Below are 24,610 nucleotides of genomic sequence, written 5' to 3'. Positions count from 1 at the left end.
ATTGACTCAATTGATTCAACGACTAATTATATATAGTTTTGTTGCGTAAAAAATCCTGTTTGTATATTCACGTTATTTCCTATTGCAATTCCTTTGAAATACTGAACCGGGGATCTTTTTATAAGAATAACAAATTTGTCACTGAAACAAACATCGTTTCCCTCCATTTCTTGCTATTTTTCCCCCACTAGCAGTACCTACCAACCTTTGAACGGGGTACACAACTGTTGCAAGCAGATTTACTGGCCAGAAAGCATGCGGCCTCGAGAACCAGTGTGCTCATCACTTAATAATTACCTTCGACAGCAAATGGAGCTGTTAATTTCTCCTTAGTAATTACTTTCAGCAGTGAGCGGACCTGAGGCAATTATTTTATGCTCCCTGATCTGTAGTTGAATTTACAATCGAATGACCATTCTTTACTTGGGAATGCAAACGCCACTGGATGTGCCACTGGATGCGAAAGTGCATTATTTCGCGCTGCTCAATTTTAATATAGTGCAATGCGACCACGTTTCAACAGTGTGCGTCCAACAATGACCCACAGGGAAGGATTCCCAGCCGCAACAGTTTTAATCCTACTGAACAATGATGCTTTTTTCCTGCAAAGATTCTGTAGGAAGCCTTCTTTTAATAATGGATTGATTGATGAATGAATGTGTCGGAAATGTCGCAAGGAGGACCAGCTTTTCCTAGCTTGCGGACAATTCGGCTTGTGTTTTTTTTTTGTCTGTACTTGTATCCATGTACTGATCACAGTTGGATATGCATGCCTGTAATGTTAACCAACCGCAAATTGGTCCGGCTCCTGGAGAAGAGAAAATATTAGCGTATGTACATAGATTCGCACCTTGCTAAACTGGAGTCCTCAGGTTCAACCTGAAACTAGGTGGTCTTAACTCTGCCAAGAAGGAAGAAGTTTACTAATTTTGTATTTAATTTTCTATCTAGAGATATTTTTTCCCCTCGAATGCTTATTTTATAAATGCTGTACTAGGGTTTTCAGCAATCAGCTAGCGCCACCTACTTACGCCCAATGTGATGCATGCTACTAGGTTTGTGGCGTCACCGACAACTCTGGTCCCCATTGTCTTGCCTAATTAAATATGACTTCGTCAACAGCGTTGCTGATTTTGCAGCAAATCTGCCTGAGCAAATGCTTAGTAAAGCTAAAATGTATAAGTATTTCTTGCAATACAGAAACGAAAGTGTTTGGGATGGCAGAATACACGGTTTCACATTCTTTTGAAGCTCAAGCTTGTCCTTTTTTACATGTATGCGCAAAGAACTCAACCTCGAGTCTTCAAGTGTCGCTGCAGTAACCCTCCTTTCACAGACTTCATATTTTTTGTGACGTATCAATCAATTTTTAAATGAGCAATATAAACACGAAAAGCTTGTGCAAACGAGTAAAATTGAAGTTTGAAATAAATTTCGTTGCTGCAGTTGCTGTTTTTGTCGCGGATTTCTGGCGGCAGATTTACCCTATACTTGTACCCCCAAAGACTCCATATATACATGCACACGTGTAACTAAAGGAAAGGTAATAAAAGTTTGTTTTTTCGTGTTTGTACCTGCGGGTTATATCTCATATAATGAATAAAAAACTGAGACGGAAGATTAAAATAACGATGGCTGTATTTCTTTTCTTCTCCCAACACCATGCTAATTTCGCTCACTTGTACCGCGGGCTCATGTCATTGTTTAGTGTTACGAAAGAGATAGCGCCCCAAACTCCAACAAAATGAAGGTCAAAATACAAGCATTCAAAGCCGGGATTAGTAAAGAGCGCATGCACGATCAGAGCAACTGCGCCGCCTCATTGTGTTCGACAGGGGGAAAAGGGCGACAGAAACGCGGTTTGGCTGCCGTATCAACTTCGGCAGCTATACGGAAACAAGGCCGCCGACGGGATCGACACCATGCAACGCGCGGGCGTAAATCAGGCGCTCTCAAGGCGATCAATTTGCGCGCGCTCACGCGTCCCGGCAGATTGCCCACTCTTCGTGCGAACGGCCTCAGCGACGCCGGCGAGGAGCGCCGTCGAAGTCCGTGCTGCCCGGGGGCGAACAGCTGCTAACGCGATCTGCCGATGGCAGCAACGCGGCGATCATTCTCGCGCATTAGCCGCGTCAGAATAAAGACTAACGAGGCATTGAGCAAGGCGTTGCTCTCGTCGAAGCACGTTTTTCTTTTACTTCACCTTCCTGGTAAGAAGGCCAGGAGCGAAGTCCTCTCCGGCGTGGGAGAGGAGGGAGAGGTCGAGACCCTGGGTCCGTAGGAAGGAGCCGGTGCGAAGTGATCGCTCGCACGACGACGAGGGCGCGTAATTAACGAGCACGCTCGCGGGCGGCAGGCAAGCGGCAGCGGCGGAGGCACGGCGTGTCACGTGACGCGACGGTGCCCGGCGGCTCTCGCACGCGCGTTTCGCACTTGTTTCACGTCCGGCGTGAATGGGCGGCCCATTGGCTGCCGTGGAAAGCGGGACCTGGCCGAGTCTGCCATTGGCGTGCCTTGTTTACCCTCGCACAGCTGATGCCGTCGCCGAGACGAGGGGGGCGGCGAGGGTAGCCGCCGCGAGGGGGCCGCGACTTGGCGAGCAGCGAGCACGCCGCCAGCGACGGCAGAGGCGGCGTGGAGCTTTTTTTTTCCCCGCGCGTGGCCCGTGTGTGCGTGTGTGTGCGTGAGGCCGGCGACGATCCCGAGTGCTGCCAACATAATGAGCCATGAGCGTCAATTTTATGGACGGCCTGTTGGGGAGTAGCAAGCCGGACGCGGCGACCACCACGGCGGCCCCGGTGCCCTTCCGGCCGTACCAGCCGAGCGCCGCGGCGGCGGCCACCATGTACCCGTTCGTGCACGGCGGACAGCCGGCGACATCCACGGCGTCGCCGCTGGGCTACTTCGCGGCGGCAGCCGCGTCCGTGGACCTGGCCAAGTCGGACGCGATGGCAGCGGCCGCGGCGGGGTACGCGGCCGCCGCTCTGGGACTGGGCTCGCACCACCAGGCTGCGGCGGCTGCGGCTGCGGCCGCGGGCAGTGCGGGCGCCTCGGGTCCCACCACGGCTTCGCTGATGGCCTCGCAGCAGTTCCTGGCCGCGGCCGAGCTCGCCTATCCGATGCCCCGGCTGGGAGTCATGCGGCCCGAAGACGCCCTTGCCGACGTGCCCCGCTACCCGTGGATGGCTCTCGCAGGTGAGCCGAGCGACGGCGTGATCCAGCGGGTGTCTCCCGGGAACTGCAGCGGCTTGTCAGCTGGCTGCGCAACGATGCAGTGAAGGGCGAAACGGTCCCGTGCGAGCGAACGGTGCATGCTGTTTTGAGACACGATTTGAGACATACAACACTCTTGCAAAATTGAGGGCTTCTGGACCGTAGCGAGTATGGCTTTAGTCGAGAAATCAGTGTCGTTAACGGCTTTTATTGCGAAACAGAGTCGTACTCCTGGTAAAGGACGCATGGTACATCTGAGATTGGCCGGCCAACGTCAGGGGCGCTGTAGTGTGTAGCCATGTGGGCAGGTCCCGAGCCGTGGCAACGTTTTTGGCCGCGTGTCCAAATTATGACGGACATACGAATGTATTGATATTACCATTGAATGGTGAAATGAAAATACATGCAGTTGCAACATTCGCAATAATATATTATCGATGACAGTGATATGCACATAATTAGTACTTTTGTAAGGAGTGTTCTCTATCATTACTTGAAAAGTACATAGTTTCGCACTGTTTTTGCATGAACAGAAATTTTCTAGGGATAATGAATGAGGGCATGGTTTGATGCCACCATTTCATATTTTACAAGATGCACCACTGCATTGCTCGAATGGTGTCGTCTTTTTTGTAGTTTGTTCCAATGACGACTGCAAACCACTCGTAACAATCATTCCTCCGTGCGGAAAACGCTTTGTGCTAATCCATATTGTTCTTACATGTTCTATTAGATTTCCGGAGGCAGTGACTCCTCGTTGCCAATTTTATGCTCAGATTTCGTATGTGCAACGGAGTCTGTAGAATCAGTGTCCCGCTGGACACGTTTCATAACAACAGTAGGTACTTGTTGAATAGCGTTTTATGCAGTAAAATATGAAACAGTAACTGTGTCTCCATTCCAGTAGGACCTAGCGACAGACTCCGTTTAAAAACGGGCCATTCGTTAAGCTTATAGCGGTACGTTTTTAGCGCAGAGTATTGGCGCCATCTACATTGTTTCCGGCAATTTATGTTTTTGCAAATCAAATTATAGACCGGAGAGACAAATTATGCAAGAAATAGCTAAGAATTTCAAAGATAGGCGTGACAATCGGGCGTTGGTCAGACTTGGAAATGAATAGCGAGTTTATTAGCTAAATTAGGCAAGTTTTATTAGCGAATGGGCATTGGCATCCAGTAAATATGGGCGTGGAAGTTCCTTTGAGAGAAGGCTCGGTTGAACTGAGGTGAAGTCTGTGAATATACCTGAGTTTACCGTTTGGGTCCCTCCACCTATAATAGAGGTCTCTTTAAACGGGACTCTGGCTCAACAGCGCTCCTTTTCCCGGTGATTTTACCGTTAGTAAACAAGACTGAGTTATTTGTTATTTCATGCCAGTGCTCGCCACCTTGCGTTTCTTCAGGCATGCTACTAAAATCCGATAAAGGTCGAACGGTCCTAAGTCATTGCTACATTTTGTGCTGCATGACGGCTGGTATTACCTGCCACTAGAATCGCCTTTGTACTCACTATTTTTTTCCCGTTAACAGTTCTTCAGTGCGGCAATTATATGCACCGTTGACTTTGTGTGATACTAACTTTTCAGTTTGATCATTCTTTTATGTGCATTAAAGGTTGACTAATGCGCAACCGCGTGATGAAGTCGCAACACGAGTCAACACAAGGAAGTTAGGACAGAAATTAACAGCAATGCGAACATATTTTAGTTCCCCCTACTCCCCGCTCTCTAGATAAGGATGAGCCTTCATTTTGCAAACAAATAAAGAACACTGCTTACTCTTCAATTGCGCCAGTTTTTCAGCAAGCAAGCATAGTTACAACAACATCTTTCAAGCATTTAGCGAATCAGCAGCTTGCGCCATCTGAAGGGATCAACATCAATTATATGACGGCACTCTTCTTCGGAAAACGTACGAATTTACATGGCAGCAAAAGCGCTGATTGAATATGATCTTGTGCAGAGGGCATTCCGCGTGGGTATAAATACCACTGGATAAAAAAGAGACAAATACAAACTTCGCTTACTAGACGTGAGGCTGCAGGCAGCTTGTACTTTTAGATTTAGCCTGTAAATGGGACTTGTAATTAAGGGCCTAGAGGGACTTCTTCCTGGAGTACTCTCCGCAGCCTGCTTTTAAAGGGAGTTGGGGATGACGTGGGGTAATGGGTCGTCCTATCTGCGCCCCACAGTGAGACGTCGTCCCATCAATAGTCGCCCCATCCTCGAAGTCATCCCTACAAGTGTCTATCGAGCAGCGCCATAAAACGCACGCGATCCATGAAGGGCTGTACGAAAGGACACCAGAACACCAATACGCAAGTTTAGGCTTTAGTTCTACCAGCAAAAAAAACTAAATCTATCGAAAACGACAGTTCGCCCGGAGGCTGTAATTGTGGCGCACATTGTGAGGGGCACGAATTGTGAGGGGCAAGTTTAGGGCTAATGAATGCGCCGAAATATAAAAAATAAGAACACTGATGACTGGGAGGACATGTCTTCTCGCAATGGAATCTTAAAAGCGATAAATGCGTCTTCGCGCTCCTCCTAAATCACGAATTCGGGTGAATCGAAATGATTGGATGTACGTAAACATAGACAAGGTACAAACTAAGCTCACGGTACTCTGAAAAGGACCTCGCCTGTATGAGAGCCTATTAAGTTACAAAGGGCCGAAGTAAACCAAACAAGGTGGTGTTCAGGTATCTACACAGAAACCATGAATGGAGTGTACGCACCGCATCGTGCATCCATCAGAGGATAGCGTGATGCACCTGTTCCCCCATATGCTATTTTGGGGCACATCGCATCGCAGCTTGCACGCCAAATCCAGTTATACGAGACCACTGCCAGCTGGTGGCACCAAAGCAAGAGTGCGGGTTACATTCGTCCACACATCTGTCTATACACTGACGACACACAGTGCAGCGGGCTATGTTCGATGAGTGTACGTTCGTCTAAATTCATGTGGCTATCTTTTTAGGAGACACGCATTCTGATGCAAGACTGCCGGAAAAACGTATTGCTGTATACACTCCAGAGGAAGGAGTTTGAATGTCTGCACAGTAAACAGCAACACACCTAACGGAGATGTGATCGATATGCCCGCAATACATTCTGCGTCCTCAAATACGTTAGTATAAAAGCAAAACCTTCCCCTTAAGATAACTTGACCATATCGAAAACATTCGTCGCTTTTAAAAAGGCTTGTACTCTATTCAATGGTGCCTCTAAGTTTTAAGTGAGTTTTTCAGGAGTCGAAGGGACTTTTTTTATATCAGATCATGTCATGAATGCTTGGCTTAAGCAAAAATGTTTCCGTAGGTGCATATGAATGTGCGATGCTACATTCCTGCACGGCAACCCTATCTCTCTCCTCCTCCTCAGCGCTAAGAGATGTGGCGGCGTGGTAGAAAGCATTGTAAACACACTCGTTCGGCTGTGTGGGTTATGCGTGCATGATTCCAATCCGCGGATCCTTTTTTTTTTTTTTTTTTCTGGTGGTATCGCTTATATTACTTAAATGCAGGTCCTTAGGGAAGGAGACTGCGCCATCCTCACCGCCAGTCTTCGATTCCGCTTCCAGTTTTAAGTCGCTTAAGTCATGCTCGTATAAAGGCGGCTTGGCAGGAGCACAAAGTTGAAACATAATTCATAAAGTATCCGCTGCAAGTTTTTCACAAGGACCGGATGTTGACGACAAAGAGCAGATTTGAGTGCTGAAGATTACTTTGCCGCTGTCGGAAGCATTGCTGAGCGAGCGATGTGTCGGGGTTTAAAGTGTAAAATTCAAGCGATACTCAGCTCTACCAATCACGTATCAAAAATTTCCTTTAGTCTTTCGCTACCTCTGCACTACATGCCAGACATAACTGAACCGCTGAGAGCATACTTTATTCCCGTAATGTTTGTGCTATAATAAACTAGTGGAATTTACAACAAGGTAACTGCACATGAAGATGGGGTACACGCCAATTTAAGACTTCCATAGCAATTTTCAATCCCGCGTAGCATTTCTTTGCGTATTTGCAATTTTAGAATACTGCTTCGGTTGCATATAGTCTTCGGCGCTGCACTCAACTCAACCGTTTTGCAAGTCAGGTCCCGACAAAAGGCTTTTGTTTTACGGAGATAATTTAGCATTTAATTGTACATCTGTGGCACCATCAAATTACGTTGTCTTTGGCACTCTTTGAACTCGTTGGCCTTGCGCCATTAAACCCAAACCAACATCATCACCGACAAAGTAACGCTAGGTATGGCGACTTTTAAAGGCGTCTTAAGACAATTTCATTGCCATAATGATGCCTAAAATTCTGCCCAGCGTTGTGCCCCGCAATTTATAGCCCATTGTCCTGCCCATGGCTTAAGACATGCCTGAAAAGATAAGCGGAAATAGACGGTTTTCTAAGCCTGCTTTGTGCTCGCCAATTCTGTGCCTCATAAAAACGCGAAAAGAGGTGCAGTTTATTGTTTTAACACATGCCTGCGCTTCTGTGTGCCGGAGCATTAAGTGGTGGGGTGTAGCCTTTTTACACTGTTTACGACGAAATAATTGTTGTTGAAAAGGTTCATAAAACAGTTTTGATGAGCTATGTTGATAACAGCTGCGAAGAGTTTCGCGAAGGCTCGGCAACTGAGCCGTTGTAGGAGATTGTTTAGGCTATAGAATCTGGGCGAGTTTGTAACGGAGAGTTTTTTAAAAGGTTCTCGTCGTAGGGACAATTATAAAGCAAGAACTGGTGAGGGACTTGAAGTAAATAGTATTCACAACTCCAGAGAAGAAAACAGGTATCTTAAGAACAGCCATTTGGACTATTTCTGTATACAGAAATCCAAAGCTGTAAATTTGAATTATCTATAATTCCAATTTAGCATCTTTGCACAACGCCGAAAGGAATGAGCGAATAAGGTGTGTCTGAAATGATATTTACTCGTATATTTATTTATTTATTTATTTATTTATTTATTTATTTATTTATTTATTTATTTATTTATTTATTTATTTATTTATTTATTTATTGGTATCTCAAGGGCCCTTTTGGGGCATTACATGAGGGGTGGGCAGGAAAAAAGGCCGGCAAAATACAGTGCAATGACGTAAACAATAATGGTTACAGGTCATGACACAAATCTTCTATCGCAGACCTAAAACGATTGCTATCGGTAATTATTATCGGTATATTATCGGTATATGCTATCGGTATATATTACAATGTAGAAGCTATTCCTTTGGTACCGCCTTTTAAACACGTATGTAATAAAGAGTTATAGCAGAGCGCAGAACCGGTCCCGGTACGATACCTGGTAGGCAACCGGTGCCACTGCGCCTGCGCGGAGGCGGTAAAACCGGTTGTGCGCAAGCGCAGGTGTACCGGGTACCGTACCGGGACCAGTTCTACGCTCTGCTAAAACTCTCTATTATCCCATTTCAAATTATTTTCCGGAAAAGTCCCCTAAAAGTACTCCCTAGCTCCGAGCCAGACAACGCGGAACATCTACCTTTTTGTTTTGGCCGGAAACATTCCTGTAATCAAGTCTCATAAGGAGCCAATGACCTCCGATAGATTAATATTGTGACCGCGTCGCAGACCTTCCCTGTAGAGCGGCTGCAGCAAAGAGGGCGCAATGGCCCCGGGCCGCGTCTAACATCAGCTTTGCGTCGTGAGGAATTCAATTAACGCGCGATATAGCTCCGACGGCCACGTGGGATGCATTGACGCACACGTTCTAGGTTAAAAGCTTACGCGTAGCCTCCTGGCGCTTTCGCTCTGCACAGTACCCAACGTGTATAGAAGACATCGTCGAAATGCATGTTCCAAATAATAGAGCCAGATGTCGCTGGCAATAAACGCTCTATACATTTTATAGATAAGTTGCTGGGCGGTAGCTGAATGTTGAAAGGAGCCATCTTCGGCGTACGTACGCCTCATTTTTTTTTTATTTTCAGGTACAAGAGTCTCTCTCTCTCTCTCTCTCTCTCTCTCTCTATATATATATATATATATATATATATATATATATATATATATATATATATATATATATATATATATATATATATATATATATCCCCTGCACGTGTATGTGATCATTAATGTACGTACCTGCAAAGGTGGTAATCGACAAATTTGTGGGTGGAAGAGGGTGCTCCGTTGGCTGTTAAAGCAGGCTTCCTTTCGTCTGCTTCGCATATGATATAGTAGTCTTCATGCACCTTTTTTTACCGTTCGGCTGACTGGCTGCAGGTTTCAATGCCGCCTTTAACCGCTTCTTCACTTTGTCATGGTGTTCGGCATGGTGGAGATGCAGCTAGTGATCGTGGTGAAGAGCAGCTGTCAGCTCCCCGTCCCGCGGCTTGAGGGCGGAGTTTTCTAACGTTCACTACTGCTCGCAGACGGATGATCTCGGAGTGTCCGAAATGCTTAATTCAGCTTCCCAAAACTCATGATTAACTCTAACACATATGATTAACTCCAGAAATGTACGATAGCATCGAGAAGATCGTAGTGACAACAGACGACGTGATTAGGGAACGCGATGGGCTGATTTGCTCTCGGGCAATCAAGATAACGCGGCGTGAAGCCGGCAACAACATGCGGACACTTCACTCTGAGGCGTGATGCCATTACGGTGAACGGCCGGGATGAATGCTAGAAACACAAGCGAAACAGGGTTAGCGACGATATCGCGAAGCCAGACGAGTCTACGAAAGGTACGAGGTGTCTCACGAACACTGCGGTAATGACCCTGCTTCTAGTTCTGCCCCAGACGTAAATAAGCCGCGCGTAACCATATATAAGTAGGATTGCAGACGCGGCAGGCAGGCATATACATTTAGGTATTGTTGACGAATAATGCATCTTCCAGTATCGAAACCACACCTTGAGTAAACGTATCTCATTGGAACGACGTCCAGAATACAAATTTAGCCGAATTGCCAACAATGATAGCGCGATAATGATTTAGGTTTGCCTAAAACGTATTTCGCTTCACACCTGCGACAAGCGAGTCAGTATACCTGGCAGTGGCGCCATTTTCAATGCGAGTTTCTGGGCCGCCTATAAGTGTAACGCTTTACGACCAATCCGGTGGCGCCTTTTAATTCCGCGTGCGTGCATTCAGCGCCTTTATCGCTTCACTTGACGCCTCAGACGTAAAAAAAGGGGGATACGTCTGAGCGATAGCTCGGTTAGATCCTTGCTAAAAGCATTCAAAAGGCGTTTCGCTGATAAGGGTGAAAATATCGGCCATTTCATCCTTGACGATCTCTCCGCTCTCTGCCACCGAAGTGCGCCTTCGTGCAGTAAAGAGTCGGGTTTATGCAAGGACGCATACGCTATAAGAGCGCAGCTTTGAAACGTTGTAAATTCGTTGGCGGAAGCTGAGCAACAAACGACTCGGGTGACCTTCCAGGGTGCCATTAATTGGCGTCAAACCACACTGGCGTCGCTTGGGAATGAGGGCGTGATGCAGATTTGTGCGTAATAGAAATTGGCGCAGCTTTGCAATGCCATGAACGTGGCTCACGAAATGTTCGGCCTCCACGTTTGATGAGTTGCCCGCATCGCCGCACGCAGAAGTCGTTTGAAGTGTCGAAGAATATAGAAGCATATCAAGATAAAATCCCAGGCGAATTTTTTTTTTTTTTTGAAACGATGCGTGGGGGAATAAGAAGTAAAATATTTACAGTACTGATGTTCGGAAATGAAAATTGGAATAAAATTATTACGTGGTGCGTACCCACGCGGAAGACCGAGCAAGAAAGCGTACATCAGCGCACCGAATAATGGCAATTCGTAGAGTGCTAATAAACCGACTGATTTCTTGCTTGGCTATATAATGTTGGCTATAGAATGTTCTGCCTTAAGGTTCTTCACTTGTGCCTTCCACACACTGGATGATCCTGATAAGGAAAGGTCAGCTGCCATTTTTAAAAAGTCGTATGCCATAAATAAAATGTAATAGAACAAGTTGAGCAAAATTAGCGCAAGCTCGTGCCCAATTGTACGGAGCCCCACCGCTATTGCTATGGGGTTGTAATTCCTCAGCTGTTGGTCGGTTCCCGCCAGCATGTGTCGGCGGCAACACTGATCAGTGTAGAATTTGACCGTTCCAAGGAACTAGTCTGGTGGATTCACAGCCCTATAAGGCGAGGCTGAGGCCCGTTAAAATCGATTTGAGTCTCAACTTTCCGAAGTTTTTTAGAGTTCTCACAAACAACTGGCTCGAAAGTCTCACTGACATGCTACATCATATCTTCGCACAGGCGCGAATCGGAATCGATGCCTTCTCTCTTCATCACCCACTACCCATGCAGGGACAAACAAGATGACAGAAGAAAAACAGACAAAGCAAGGATAATCTTTTTTTTTAATATTCTTTGTTCGTGTAGAAGCTTGGCTGCTGGCGCTGTCTCTTCGGGCGTGCACGCAGTGCGGTCCATTTCCAACGGCGCGCTCGCTCTATGAGCCAATATGACGGACCGCCCGCAGTGCAGCCTCGGCTGTTGCGCCGTTTCATCGTCGCGAATGGCTGGCGCGTACACCACATCGTCCCCGCTGCGCCGATGCTGCGTCACAGGCCATCTAGGCCGAAACGGTAACGCAAATAACAAGCAGAGGCGAACAGGGCAGAAGGCGAGCGCGACGCAGGCCGCATGTTTCTCACACTCAGCCTCTCGCGGCGCGAACGACCGCCGCATACAGACGTTTGGCGTTTTCAAGTGACTCATTACGGGGCGCTAAACTAATACGCAGAAAGACAAACGGTCCCCTCCTCTCCCCCGCTTCAGGCAGCGCGTATAGACAGGTATATAGCACCTCGGAGGAGGAGAGGAACGGTGTCTCTTTTCTCAGCGCGCGATTTATGCGCGCGCGTTGGAGCCGAGACGCAAGGAAGAGGAGCCCGCGGCCGCGAGATGCCGTAAATCAAGCGCGACTTAAACCCCTTCCCAGCCCCCCTTCTTGTTGTTTTTTCTTTTTCACGGCGACCTTGAAATTCTTGGCGCGTCGCGTGAGGACGCGGCGGCAGCCTGTGGCATATATTGCGATATACGCGCGAGGTGGACCCCATGGCGAGAAACAACCGCGAACTCCTTTGTCCCATGACGGTGTTGCTTTTTGGGGCCGCAGGATGAGGCTTTTTTGCATCTTCGCGCAGTTGGATGGTGTACGCTCGACGTCGTTGCGTGCGGATAGATATAGGCTTTCTGCGGCACAGTTGGCGGCGAAACCATTGTCCTCTGCGGCTCGTCGGCTCTCGCTTACTTTGTTTCTCGGCTATATAGTGCAGTGCTTGCACGCACGCGCAGGCAGGCGGTAACTCAGCGTGAGGTGTGGCGTACGCGGCGTGCGTATACATTCGTGTTACGGCGCACGCTTGCATGTTCGAGAGCCGCATCACTGGCATGGGGTGACTGGCGGCGTGTCGTACAATGGTAGAAACTGACTCAAACGAAAATTGAACGCAGTGATCCGTGCATGTATGTATGTATGTATATATATATATATATATATATATATATATATATATATATATATATATATATATATATATATATATATATATATATATATATATATATATATATATATATATATATATATATATATATATATATATATATATATATATATCGTGCTTCGACAGCACTTTCCTTTTTAGCGCGCGCGGGTTTCGCACGCACTGGTTTCTTATGCATCAATAGCGAGGGGGACATGCCTTCTTAGATTGAAAACTTCATCTCTTCATTCATTTCTTGGTTTTTGTGTGTGTGTTTCAGGGCTCTTCTGATACTGTGGCAACGGGCTGCTTGTGCTGTTTCTGCGTGATATACGATTCGAATTCTAAAATTCTATTTCACTTCGTTATAATTCAAGTCCTTTTCTTTGTGTCTGGATTGCCCTTTCTTTGTGTCTGGATTGCCCTGCTGCGAGCTCGCATTGGCACTAGTATTTGCGGACGCTGATTGCGAGACGTAGAGGCTATTGTGATCCTTCCTTGCCTACTTCGGGTATTAATTTTTTCGTCCGTGCACGTTTTTCATTTTATTACTATAGGTCTCTAGTCGGGGTTTAAAATTGTTCTATTGTGGCGAGTGTCACATACATCGCCGTTGTCACGAGCTATATTTACGGTCCGGGATAAGCCCGTTGAAACCGGGCAAGAAACGAAGTGATCCCGGCATTTATGTCCTGTATACTGGGCGTTTCGTTTATGCAGGTGCTTGCGGTCGGGTTCGTAGAACCCATTTCTGGAAGCCGCGGCTCAATTGTTTTTTATGCCTGAAAGAGAAACATTCACTCACTCACTCACTCACTCACTCACTCACTCACTCACTCACTCACTCACTCACTCACTCACTCACTCACTCACTCACTCACTCACTCACTCACTCACTCACTCACTCACTCACTCACTTGCTCCCACTCGCTCTCTCACCCACTCACTCTCTCGCTTACTCCCTCGTTCACCCACTCACTCACTCACTCACTCACTCACTCACTCACCCATTCACTCACTCACTCACTATCTAGCTCGCTCGCTCACTCACTCACTCTTATTGCGTCATTGCGTGGGCGCGATCGGGCAGTATGGTTGCTGGGCTATCCTGGGTTCTACGATATCAATTATTCCGCATTCCAAATTTACGCAATTTTATGTCAATTGACCTCGGTGCCTGTAAAATAATTACTATTTCAGAACATCGTCATATGGAGTAGAGAATTCCGCTCCCGTGGGAAAGTGGTAGCGATATAATGGGGCCCGAATTCCAATCATGAGGCAGAGATAATTCGAAGGATAAGAATGGGGTGGAGTGCATACGGCAGACATTCTCAGATAATGAATGGCAGCCTAGTATTGTCCCTGAAGAAGAAAGTGTATGACAGCTGCATCTTAGCGGTACTCACCTACGGGGCAGAAACTTGGAGGCTCACTAAGAGCGTTCAACCTAAATTGAGAACGACTCAGCGGGCAATGAAGCGGAAGATGATAGGTGTAACATTAAGGGACAAGAAGAAAGCGGAGTGGGTCAGGGAACAAACGCGTGTTAAGGACATATTTGTAGAAATTAAGAAGAAATGGGCGTGGGCAGGGCATTTAATCCGAAGGCAAGATAACCGTTGGTCATTAAGGGCAACAAATTGGATTCCTAGAGAAGGCAAGCGTGGCAGGGGGCGGCAGAAAGTTAGATAGGCAGATGAGATCAAGAAGTTAGCGGGGATAAATTGGCCTCAGTTCGCCCAGGGCCGGGGTAATTGGAGATTAATGGGAGAGGTCTTTACCCTGCGGTGGGCGTAGATAGGCTGATGATGATGATAATGTTGTTGTTGATGATGATGATGATATAATGGGGACGTCAAACAGAACGACGTCTTGCCTAATGTGTTGTGGGACGAAGCACGCATATGCGAGCCTCCCACGTCAGTTCCTTGCAAGCCGGCGTCTAGCATGCGGGCTTGAGCAAAGACTGACCGCTTACAAATGGGGCTTCATCTATCAAGAAGGCCACGAATCAGTGGCGTAGCCAGAAATATTTTTGGGGGTGTGTTATACGCCACCGGCAAAAAAAAAATCATCAAAGACTCGAATGGCGAAGCAGTTGTAGGTGAGCATTGCCGGACATATAGTTGAGATTCAGCATGATTGTTTATTTGTATAGTTCCGGTGCTAGTAATCGTCGTCATATGCATCGAAGAGGTCGTCGTCTTCTTCCACGGTGACTGGTGCATGCACGGCGAGTGGTGGAGCATTGTAGACTTCCACCAGCTCAACTGGCGAAGCTTGCAATTACTAGTAGTACTTGCGCAAGGCGTGAGCCATAGCGAATCTGCAGGATTTCTTTATACGTGAGCACTGAAAGACACAGCCACGCATTTGTACAAGTTTATAATGGTTTATTTACATGTTTCGTCGTTGATTTGCACTTTGCAAGTAGTAGTAGTCATCGTCATATGGATGGATATAGTCGTGTTCTTCATGCCAAGCCTTACGTTTGCTATAGCACTGGACGGCAGCGCTGGAGTTTTTATTTTTTTGGCTAAAGCCAGTTTGTGAGCGGTGGACGAGGCAATCGCAGGAGGCACGCGCTCACGAGCGCTCGGCATAACTGGCATCGCTCCCCCTTATTATCACCAGATTTCTTTCCCCCCCCCCCTTTTTTTTTTTTTTTTTTTTGGTGATGCCGCTGCGCGTATTGGGAATGCTCCGCGGAGGAACGCGCTCACGAACGTTCCGCATTTTCTTGGTATTCTTTCCTGCAACACCGAACTTACGGTTTTGACAACAGATTCGCTATTAAAAACAAAGCAGAAAATTAAAAATACCCTGCACGCAAGCATAATTTCATTTTCAGTTTCGTATCCAATTTTTTCAATTTTGTTTTGCTTATAAATGTACCGATGCCGAGTTTTAACAGCGTGGACAGAACAAAGACCGAGTTGTGGGAGGGGAAAAGGGTGAATGCACCGCTCAGAAAATTTCTGGGGGTGGTCTGACACCCCCCCGCCAAGCCCCTGACAGTAATAGTATATTTAGTCTGGTGGTTCAATGCGGACAAAAACTAGTTTCGTACCGTGGCCGGCGCTGTGTATCTTGGACATTAGCCGAGCTACGAGTCAGTCGCCGGGATGTCACTTGGGCTTTGCTGTCGCAACGTGGAAGTAGGTTTGTAGCACGAGTATATCAATTGATCGTGGCCCGTTCATTTTTTCAGCAGATTAATATTTATTTTGTTGTGTATAAGATACCGCGAGAGAGCTAGACAGAGAAAAAGAGACAGAGAGAGAGATGTTTATTTATACAGAAAAAGCCCTGGTCAAGACCACCGCCCTCGTTTATGGCACGGACGCGTGTCTGGGCTTCTGGGCTTCTGTGTGGTGATCGCTCAGTGATCGCTCAGCGATCGCTCAGCGATGAGTCAGAAATGTGCTATGAAAGGTAAGGTTGGCGGGAGCGGGGGTCGGGGTTTGAAGGTGCAAGTCTGTAGAATGAGCTCAATGTCTTGGCGTTCTCCCGAGTGCCGGTATTCGGGATAGTCCTCGCGTATTTTGGAAACGAAGTATAGCACCAACGTTTCTTAAACGAAGAACTTGCGAATCCTTCGCGTAAATTCCCGGCGTGAATCCTTGGACTTTCCCGGAGCCATCCGGGATTAGAACTTCAAAAATACACCAAGTTCCCATTTTACAGCGAAGTTGTTGGAGGCGTATCTCGGCTCACATCTTTTATGTCCGGTCGTCCGAGGGGTCGGAGGCGGAATGACGTTAGTAGAAAGTGGGATCAGCGTTAGCGCCTTCGTATGATATGTACACTCCTGACACCATCACTCATCCTCACATTAGCGAGGAGTAGATAAGCGACGCTGTGTTGCCTTTTCCGAGGACGAGGACGGGGATAGGTCTCTTTAATAAGAGAAGAAGAACGACGATGGAGAGGCGGGCGTTTTATTTCAATTTTTAGTTCCTCAAATTGCGCACTTAAGCAATTTCGTGATTGCAATGACGGATTTTTGGTTGAGTTTTCCCTACGTTTTTGCTTTGCTAAGGCGCACAGACACGTTTTCCGGTGGTTCATCGCAGTCTTAACTGATCGCCGCATGGCTGACGCAAGTGCGGCGAGCACACCCAATGTTAATTGGTCTCGTCGAGGTGTCGGAGTCTGTCGTCGAACGAGCAAGATGTGCGTTTAGAGCCGGTTCTGTGGGTCCGGAGCCCTGTTTTGGCACGTTCGTCCATACATCAGTCGATTCGCAGCGCCGTTAGCGGCACAGTAGAAATTGTAGCGGACACATTTGCAGCGCCAGCCATTCCTTTTATTGTAAGCAATTCAAGGGTGGAAAAACTGCAAGCGGGGCTGCGTTCAACACTGCGTGTCTTTGTAGGTCGAAAAGCTTTCTTTTGGCGATGGTCTTCTTTCTTTTGTAAATATAACAGTGAAATATAAAAGAGGAAGAAAAATAAGATGATAAAAAAAAAACGGGTAGACACGAATACAAGGCTATAGGCGTGTAAATCAAAGCCAAGTACTAGCGAATAGTTCAATTTAAATAGAGAGTTACGGCTTATGTGGCACAACTTACAGGGATGCAAGGATAGCGATAACGCCGTATGTTGTAGTGATTAAAGAAAATACAGACGCAATACATACGAGCATCAAGGCAGCTGTAAGGGTGCAGTTTGGAAGCGCCATACCTTATGCACAGATGAGGGGTCTATATGTCTTTTTCACGAAACATCGAAACGAGTACTACAAGGATAGAAGGCCCGGCTTTCAATTCCGTTCTGATTTTAAGGGAACTTGCATAGTCCCATATGGGGACCAAAGAAGTTAAAACTGCTTTTAATTTTTGCGCAATCTCGAACAACTAACGAACTTACCATCTCGTGATCAATTAGGTGATCGACTTATATAGACCAACGGTGAAAGATTGGGGTACATATATGCGCCCCCAATATTCCACCTTTGGTGTAAACGTACGCTATAGGCTTGTGTGAAAGGGGTGCGATGTAGTATTAAGCGTAAACTTAAGCGCTGTACCTTGAGACCATCATACGTCATCGTTCTGCGACCCTGCCGTCGGAATTCAGTAAGCCTCCGCACTGTAGAACTTGAGGTGCTTTTTTTTTTTCTATAGTTTCCTATTTAAAAATTATCCACTTGCAAAATGTGAAACCTTGGCCCAAAATAGCATTATATTGGTTTTATTATTATTTTTCAAGTTTCTCTGCTTCACCACAGGGAAATCTTAGCGTAAGCTGCGCGCGAAAGCCAACACTTTGGGTATCCGCGAACTGAAGAGAACACAGCCTCAGTGGAAATACAACTGGACAAGATAACAACGTCTTATATCCGCATTTGAAATTGGCAATAGATACGGCTTACTTTGTCCTCTTCATGGTGTGTTTTCTGACGTTCTCTTTTGCCTTGGACAGTCACCTAAGGCAAGCTGGCCTCCGGAGGACTATTCCTCTTGAACATGCCAGTAAACGCAATCACTTGAAGCCCAGCAACGATGCCTTTTAATTAAGACACCTTTAATTCAGGCGCCGTATATTTGTCAACAACTAAACATATAGCAACACACATCTCGAGAAACCGCAACAAGAAAGCATGGCGGACCCAACATTTTTTCCTTCTGTTTTTTTTTTATTTGTTGATTTGGAAGAGAATGTGTAATAATGTCGCAGAGACATTTTTAATGACTCCATCACTTCGCATCGTGTCGAGTGTTATACTGGCCTAAAATTGTTGCCTTTTTTCCCTCGCGTCTTTGAGGTAGGTAATTGATGGCGTTGTGTAGTCGTACATGCATCTACGACTAAGGAATGGTGCATGGGCCATTTCTTTGTGAATACGGTTGTCGTGGCTTACAGCATGTTCCTTTATCGTGTTGCTGCCGGAATTTATATTTATGCAGCGCGTCTGCAGCAGCTTAAAAAAAAATAAGTTCTTATGTTTCGAACACTAGTTCCTATCGAATCTCCGCCATCGTTGTAATCCCAAGGAGAGGACGGCTAGACTCGCGACCAAAGCACAATGCACTCGTGCGGCCGTGTATGTATTTGCTGTACAACACGCATGACCGCGCACCAAATCCGCCTCCACGACGGCGCCGAAAAGAGCGACCTGGTACATAATCTTCGTTATTGGGGTGGCATTTACGCCGCAAAATGGTGCGTTGGATCTCGTTGCTCTCTGGGCAGGGTAACTATTCGGTAGCCCCAAATTCCGGCCCGGCCTGAGCTTAAAAAACAAAAAAAAAAACAAAGAACAAGTGCGATTCCCTCTAAGCCGCCTCATTTCGGGTAGCCCACTGAAACCGCCCAGGTTTACTGGAGGAAACCTCTTTTTCGCCGTATTCCTCTTTTCCGTAAGCCCTTCGAGGAGAGACTCGCCTATTTTAGAAGATAATCTCCTCTATTTATTAGGAACCGCGGATGTACTGTCTTTATTACTTTTATTATTTTTTTTTCGTTTCCAACCAGCGGCTGCTGCTGCTTTTTAGATTTCTAATCCCCGTAGTGGTCGCTATATGGCCTCTTAATCGCCGCAGGCCGCTTCCAAACATCTCCTGAGTTACTTGAAGTTTCAGAGCCGAATTCGTCTCCGCCGAGTGCCGGTACAAATGCGTGCGCGGCCCAGGAGGGCCGCGAGCGTCGCGCTATCGGCAGCGTCGATCGCGACGTTGCGTAATCCGCTTCGCGGGCCCTCGATGGCGGCGGTGGTGGCGGTGACGATAGCGCGAACGAGGGTCTCTTCACATAAAAGGATAAATGGCTCGCCCACTAATGTGGCCCTTTGTAAGGTAATCACGGCCGCGACACGTAAGGGCGAAATCGCTCGCAGCAGAAGAAACCTCCTCGCGCGACCAACTGCGGCGCCGTAGCGACGGAGTCTCACGCGGCAAAGCCGGTGTGTGACCGCACGTATGGGACGCGAACTTAGTCGCTCTTTACTTCGCCTCCAAACGAGCGATAATGCACGCATTACAGACGTTATTTGAACCGGCGCGGGATAACTGGAACGGCGCTCGCAATTTGCCGTGTACTTGTCTACCTTCTTTTTTTTTTTTTTTTTCGCCAGCGTCAACTCGGTAGACGACACAGTGGTGTGGTGGTGGTGGTCTGTGCCGCGGAAACTGCATCAACGCCGGCAGCTAGCGCGGCGTCGCGCGAGATACGAGGCACCACCGGGCGACCTCGCGCGCCGTGCGTTTCGAGGCGTCTTCTTTAGCAGCTTGGTCACGTGCAGTGCGGGGCCACCACCGCATAGGAGCGCGCACGTATTGTACGGATAACCTGACCCGTAGGTGCTGCTGCTGCAGGCGGAAACGGTTGCTTTATTATCACTTCTCCCCCTCTTTTTCTTTCCTTTTAATGGCTCTCCCGGCTCCCATTTCTGCGCGACGCTTAATTGCGGCCGTCGCTGTAGACACTCCGAGTGCCGTACCCTCTCTCGGTATTTTTTATTTGCCCGCTTTGACGACGTCGACGACGCGGCGCGTTGTGTATCTGGTTGTGCGCCTGGTCGGTGCCGGAAACCCGATATTCACCGATGCGTCTTCGAGCACCGATAAATGCGACGAATACTGTCCGTGTAACTATCGACGCATTCGTGTAGTGCGGAACGTTCCACGTTGGGCATGCGTTCTTAAGGTTTTCCCTCAATACGTCGGGTAAAATTTCCCAATGGCTGTACATTTCCACGGAGCAACAAAAAGCGACACCAAGACTGCCTTTTGCTTCTCAGCCACACCTGCGCACACGCACACATGACACCGGGGATTGGCCGAAAATGGCAGTACCTTTACTGGTGTATCCTAGACGCCATCTGCACCAGCCCAATTCCAGCACGTGCAGACATGGCGCATCGTCCATGATAAGATTTCTTTTCTTATATATCACCATATAAATCACCATATCACATTGAGGTACATCAGCATTTGTTCCTAGGTGTCGTATCACCGTCATTAGCATTATCATCCTCACACTAAGTCCCCTGCAGGATGAAGAGAGCTCGGGAGCCATGTAGTAATCAGTGATACCAAGTAGCACATACAAAGAGATTCTATACTTAGAAGCATTATCTCTCCTCTCCCATACAGCGGAGGTGCGGCATTATAAAATGTAGGAGGCCACGAGTGCTATCATTTTCTGAGGGAGATGTTTTTAAAGCTGGTGATATATATATATATATATATATATATATATATATATATATATATATATGTATATATATATATATATATATATATATATATATATATATATATTACATTGAACCGAACGCAGTGTTCGAGGGACTTACCTTAAAAGGGTAAATGAGCCCTTCCAAGAGTGATGTCAAGCTCATTCTGTACGCATGTTAGGAGAGGAAACAGTACGGCATTAATGTAAGACGCACCTGCGTGCACGCGTTACTTGCGCCCGTCTACTTCACTGCGCAGATTTGGAACGCAAATTCATGCTGTATACGACGAAGAAAAGGCTTCCCAGTGGTTTCTCTGGAATAACGCTGGGCATGCTGTAAAACCGTACGTAATCCATATAAGCTAGGAGTTTAATGCAAAATTCAGCTTTTGTTACCAAACTGACGGAATATAACTGAGTGAAATATTGTACACCAATCAACCAGCATTCTCGATATAGCGTGAATCGGGCTAAGCACGTGCACATTTATTGCACACAACATTGACGAGCAAGTATGGTATTTATTTTGGAGGTTATTAAAACTTCCGTACGTGGGGTATTCCAGAGCAGCTTCCAGTAACGACAGAGATATGATGCTAGGAAGTTTGGTTCATACGTGAATGTATAAAACAGGCCGACAATTTATTTTATTTCATGCGGATGAGACCTGATCACTTGGTGTAAACGTTGTTCTCCTTATTTTTAAAGCTCATTTTACATCTAGTCATTTTCCCTCGAACTCATGTCGATAACGATTCCAACTCTTGAAAAGTTTTCTATAGTTATCGTAATGAACCGGCCACTGCGGTCTCGTTACGATCGTGGGGCTTAGCAGTGCCACGTGCATTGCTCATAACTTGTTGGCGGCCCGATTACCTGCATTTATTAGGCAATGGTATTCTCACTGGGCTCAAGTGCATGGCTTCAATACAAATGCGTGTTGGAAGACATTTTTGTGTATCTTGATAACGCGTAGCAAGTAGAAATGCGCAAGTATTTAAGATGCGTGACAAATTTCGTAACCTAAACGGTTGATTCAAGTAGCTTACCACATAATTTCTCGCTTTCAGTTCTCTCATCGCCTTTAGCTTATGCCGTCGACGGAAACTGATTTGATCGGCCTATCATTTTTAGAAGAAACTGAACGTCTATCGTTAACAAAAACTTCTGCTCTGGTGTAGGCGTGTAAAAAAATTTTCAAAACCACGTGCTAGTCATTTCTTTTCATTATGGCTAATCAGAAGGCCCAAAGCATTTTTTCTCGTACCATCTAAACACCCAATTGTATATAACCGTTGCTATCATAAAACGCCATTTGTTTCGCACCGTCACCGCGAGTCCAGTGAGCCCTATGCAGCGAGCCCATAATCGTTTAGAGGAAGGGCCGCGTTGCGTCAACATGCACGTTCACCAACGGCGCTGTGCGAGCGTGGGCGTGTTCCGTGCCCCGAGCCGGCGGCTTCCTTGAGGCCCTCACCTCGGGCCCGTCATCGCAGCCGTTTGTGCACGGGCCCTCGCGGCTTCAACACATGGTCTCCAGAGAGTATCCGCCGTCGATGGCCCCAGAATAGGGGGGTTTCCCTTCCGGTGTTTATGGAAGGCGGCTCGTCCTAACGAACGGCATCGCGGCTATAAGCTCTCCGTGGCTGCCGGCTCTTGCCGAAACGGGAAGACGACCTGACGAGGGCCATTCATTACAGGCGCCGTCGCCGCCGACGCCGATGCTCCTGCGCTCCTCTGGGCTCCTCGTCGTCCTCTTCTCTTTCTTCTTCTACGTGTTTATTTACTGTCGCCCCTTCATCGGAGGGAAAAAGAAGTCCGTCGCCGAAGGCTCTCTTCAATGCGAGCCAGGCGGAGCAGGAGGACGGCTGCTGCTATGTTGCAGCCCCCCGAATCCTCGTCGGACCATCTTCAAGCCCCTTGCGTTGAACAGAGCTTTGAGGAGAAGGAGGTACGGGTAGTGCCGCCGAGGGTCCCTCTCGTAGAACCGGGTGCTAGCGAGGGCCAAGCGCGCGAGGCTGGCATTCCCAGAGACCGTAACTCGCGGAGCCACTTGATACTCGGATGAGCCTTCGCAGCCGTCTCGTCGCGGCTGCAGGATCGCGCCCTGCAGTCTTTCGGCACGTCGTCTCCCGGCGGCGTCGATGGGCCCTCCTGCCAGAGCCCCCTCCCTCCCTGTGCGCAGTCACGGCACCGCTGTTCCTGGAGCAGGGAGGCCTGAGTGTCCTCAGCGCGGCAGTTTCCCGCGCAATCTCTGTCCGGCCGGTTCCCCCCCCGTCTTTCGTCGGTTGCGTAGGGAGACCGGCTATGCCCTTGCGTTCGGCCAGCCGGCGAAACCGTGGCTAGCCTTCGCGGGGGATGGAGAGGCCAGCTTTCGCGAGCTGTTTATGAGCGGAGAAATGAATCGTGACTCTTTCTCGGGGCGCTGTTGCGAGCCGCTTCCGCGTGCATCGGGTAGCGAGTGTATATGGCCGCAAAGTACACGTTGTCTGCGTTTGTTTCGTTAGGGCAGTCGTTATATCTCTATGTTTAGTATACTCGTTTCGTACTTATGGAAGAGGAACAGCACTATCCGTGGCAATGCATGTTTCCTTCTCCATTTTCTTTATTTTCTTCTTTCTCCTGAGGGAAAGGGAAGATTATATTTAATCATGGGCCATCTAGATCTCAAACGACATGGCTTTATTTACCTGTTCTTCTCTTTCCACGAGTACACGTAATTTGAGAAACGCGTTACGCTTTCCAAGCATGTGCTTATGTATACACGAATCTGTTCTGACGTAACGACTTCCGTCTAGAGTTAAATTGCGTGTTCTAAAAGTACGTGCGCTGAACTAACGAGCGTTAATTGTTGGCAATTGTTGTGTTCAGTGGGATAACACGAACGCAAGATCGTGGTATATGCACGGAGCGTAAACTCCAAACGAGCAAGTTAACAGAATGCCACGCGTAGAATGTAAGAGTCACAATTAAGTCTCCATCTTTCGGTGTACCGAAACGTCTGTCTGTCGGCGATTATGCAAAAAAAAAAAAAGAACATTTGATCATCCTCGGCCCATTTGCATCCCGCACACTCAAGACACAACGTCCGCTTTTACGGTCTTCCTGCCTCTCGTTATACATACAAACAAAAGAAGCGCCGCTTTATCGCCGGCGCCGCCGCGAAAACGCACGCCATATCCACACTCGTCGCCGCCAGATACACGCGCATTAAAAGAAACAGATTAGAGCGCGTGTCCATGCGCGCATTTCGCAACACCTCTTTCCTCGTTCGGGCCCTATAGTATCAGGCGGGGTTTGCATCTGCATTAGAAGGGGGAGGGAGACGAAATGGAATTTAGGGCGGCAGGCGATCGGGATCGATCGCCATCTAACGAGCCTCTCCGGTGTGCGTGCGACGACGCAGTTTGCGGCGCAATAACGTTGCGTCGAACATCGCTGATCGCTGTTCGACAAGGAGCCGTACACGACCACCGAGCTGAAGCCGCCGCACCGTCGCCAACGTCGGCGAAGAGGAGCGTGCGCCGCATCGTTAACGTCACTAGCGTCAAAATCGGAATTTTTTCGGTCGAACCTTCGTCACGCCGTGCACCCGTTTTTTATTGGAGACGCCGCGTATAATGATCGCTCTCTTTTTATAGCTTCCTCTTTCTTGTCAGGCGCAGCGAGTTTGTGCGGAATTTTCGACGACAAGAAGGGGGGT

General features: G+C 47.6%; 1 protein-coding gene across 1 annotated transcript in view; it reads left to right on the top strand.

The window, feature by feature from the left end:
- The first annotated feature begins 2,296 nt into the window (after positions 1 to 2,296).
- Positions 2,297 to 24,610, top strand: part of LOC144178909 (uncharacterized) — a 68,841-nt gene continuing 46,527 nt past the window's right edge. Inside the window, exon 1 of the mRNA XM_077707049.1 lies at positions 2,297 to 3,195. Within this exon, the coding sequence (XP_077563175.1) occupies positions 2,727 to 3,195 (469 nt within the window). The 5' untranslated portion in view covers positions 2,297 to 2,726. The remainder of the gene's footprint in view (positions 3,196 to 24,610) is intronic.

This window comes from Haemaphysalis longicornis, unplaced genomic scaffold (genome assembly GCF_048455015.1).
Source record: "Haemaphysalis longicornis isolate Haplotype H1 unplaced genomic scaffold, Haemaphysalis longicornis Haplotype H1 scaffold_4, whole genome shotgun sequence".
Classification (NCBI taxonomy): Eukaryota; Metazoa; Arthropoda; class Arachnida; order Ixodida; family Ixodidae; genus Haemaphysalis; species Haemaphysalis longicornis.
This window is presented reverse-complemented; position numbering and strand designations above follow the sequence as displayed.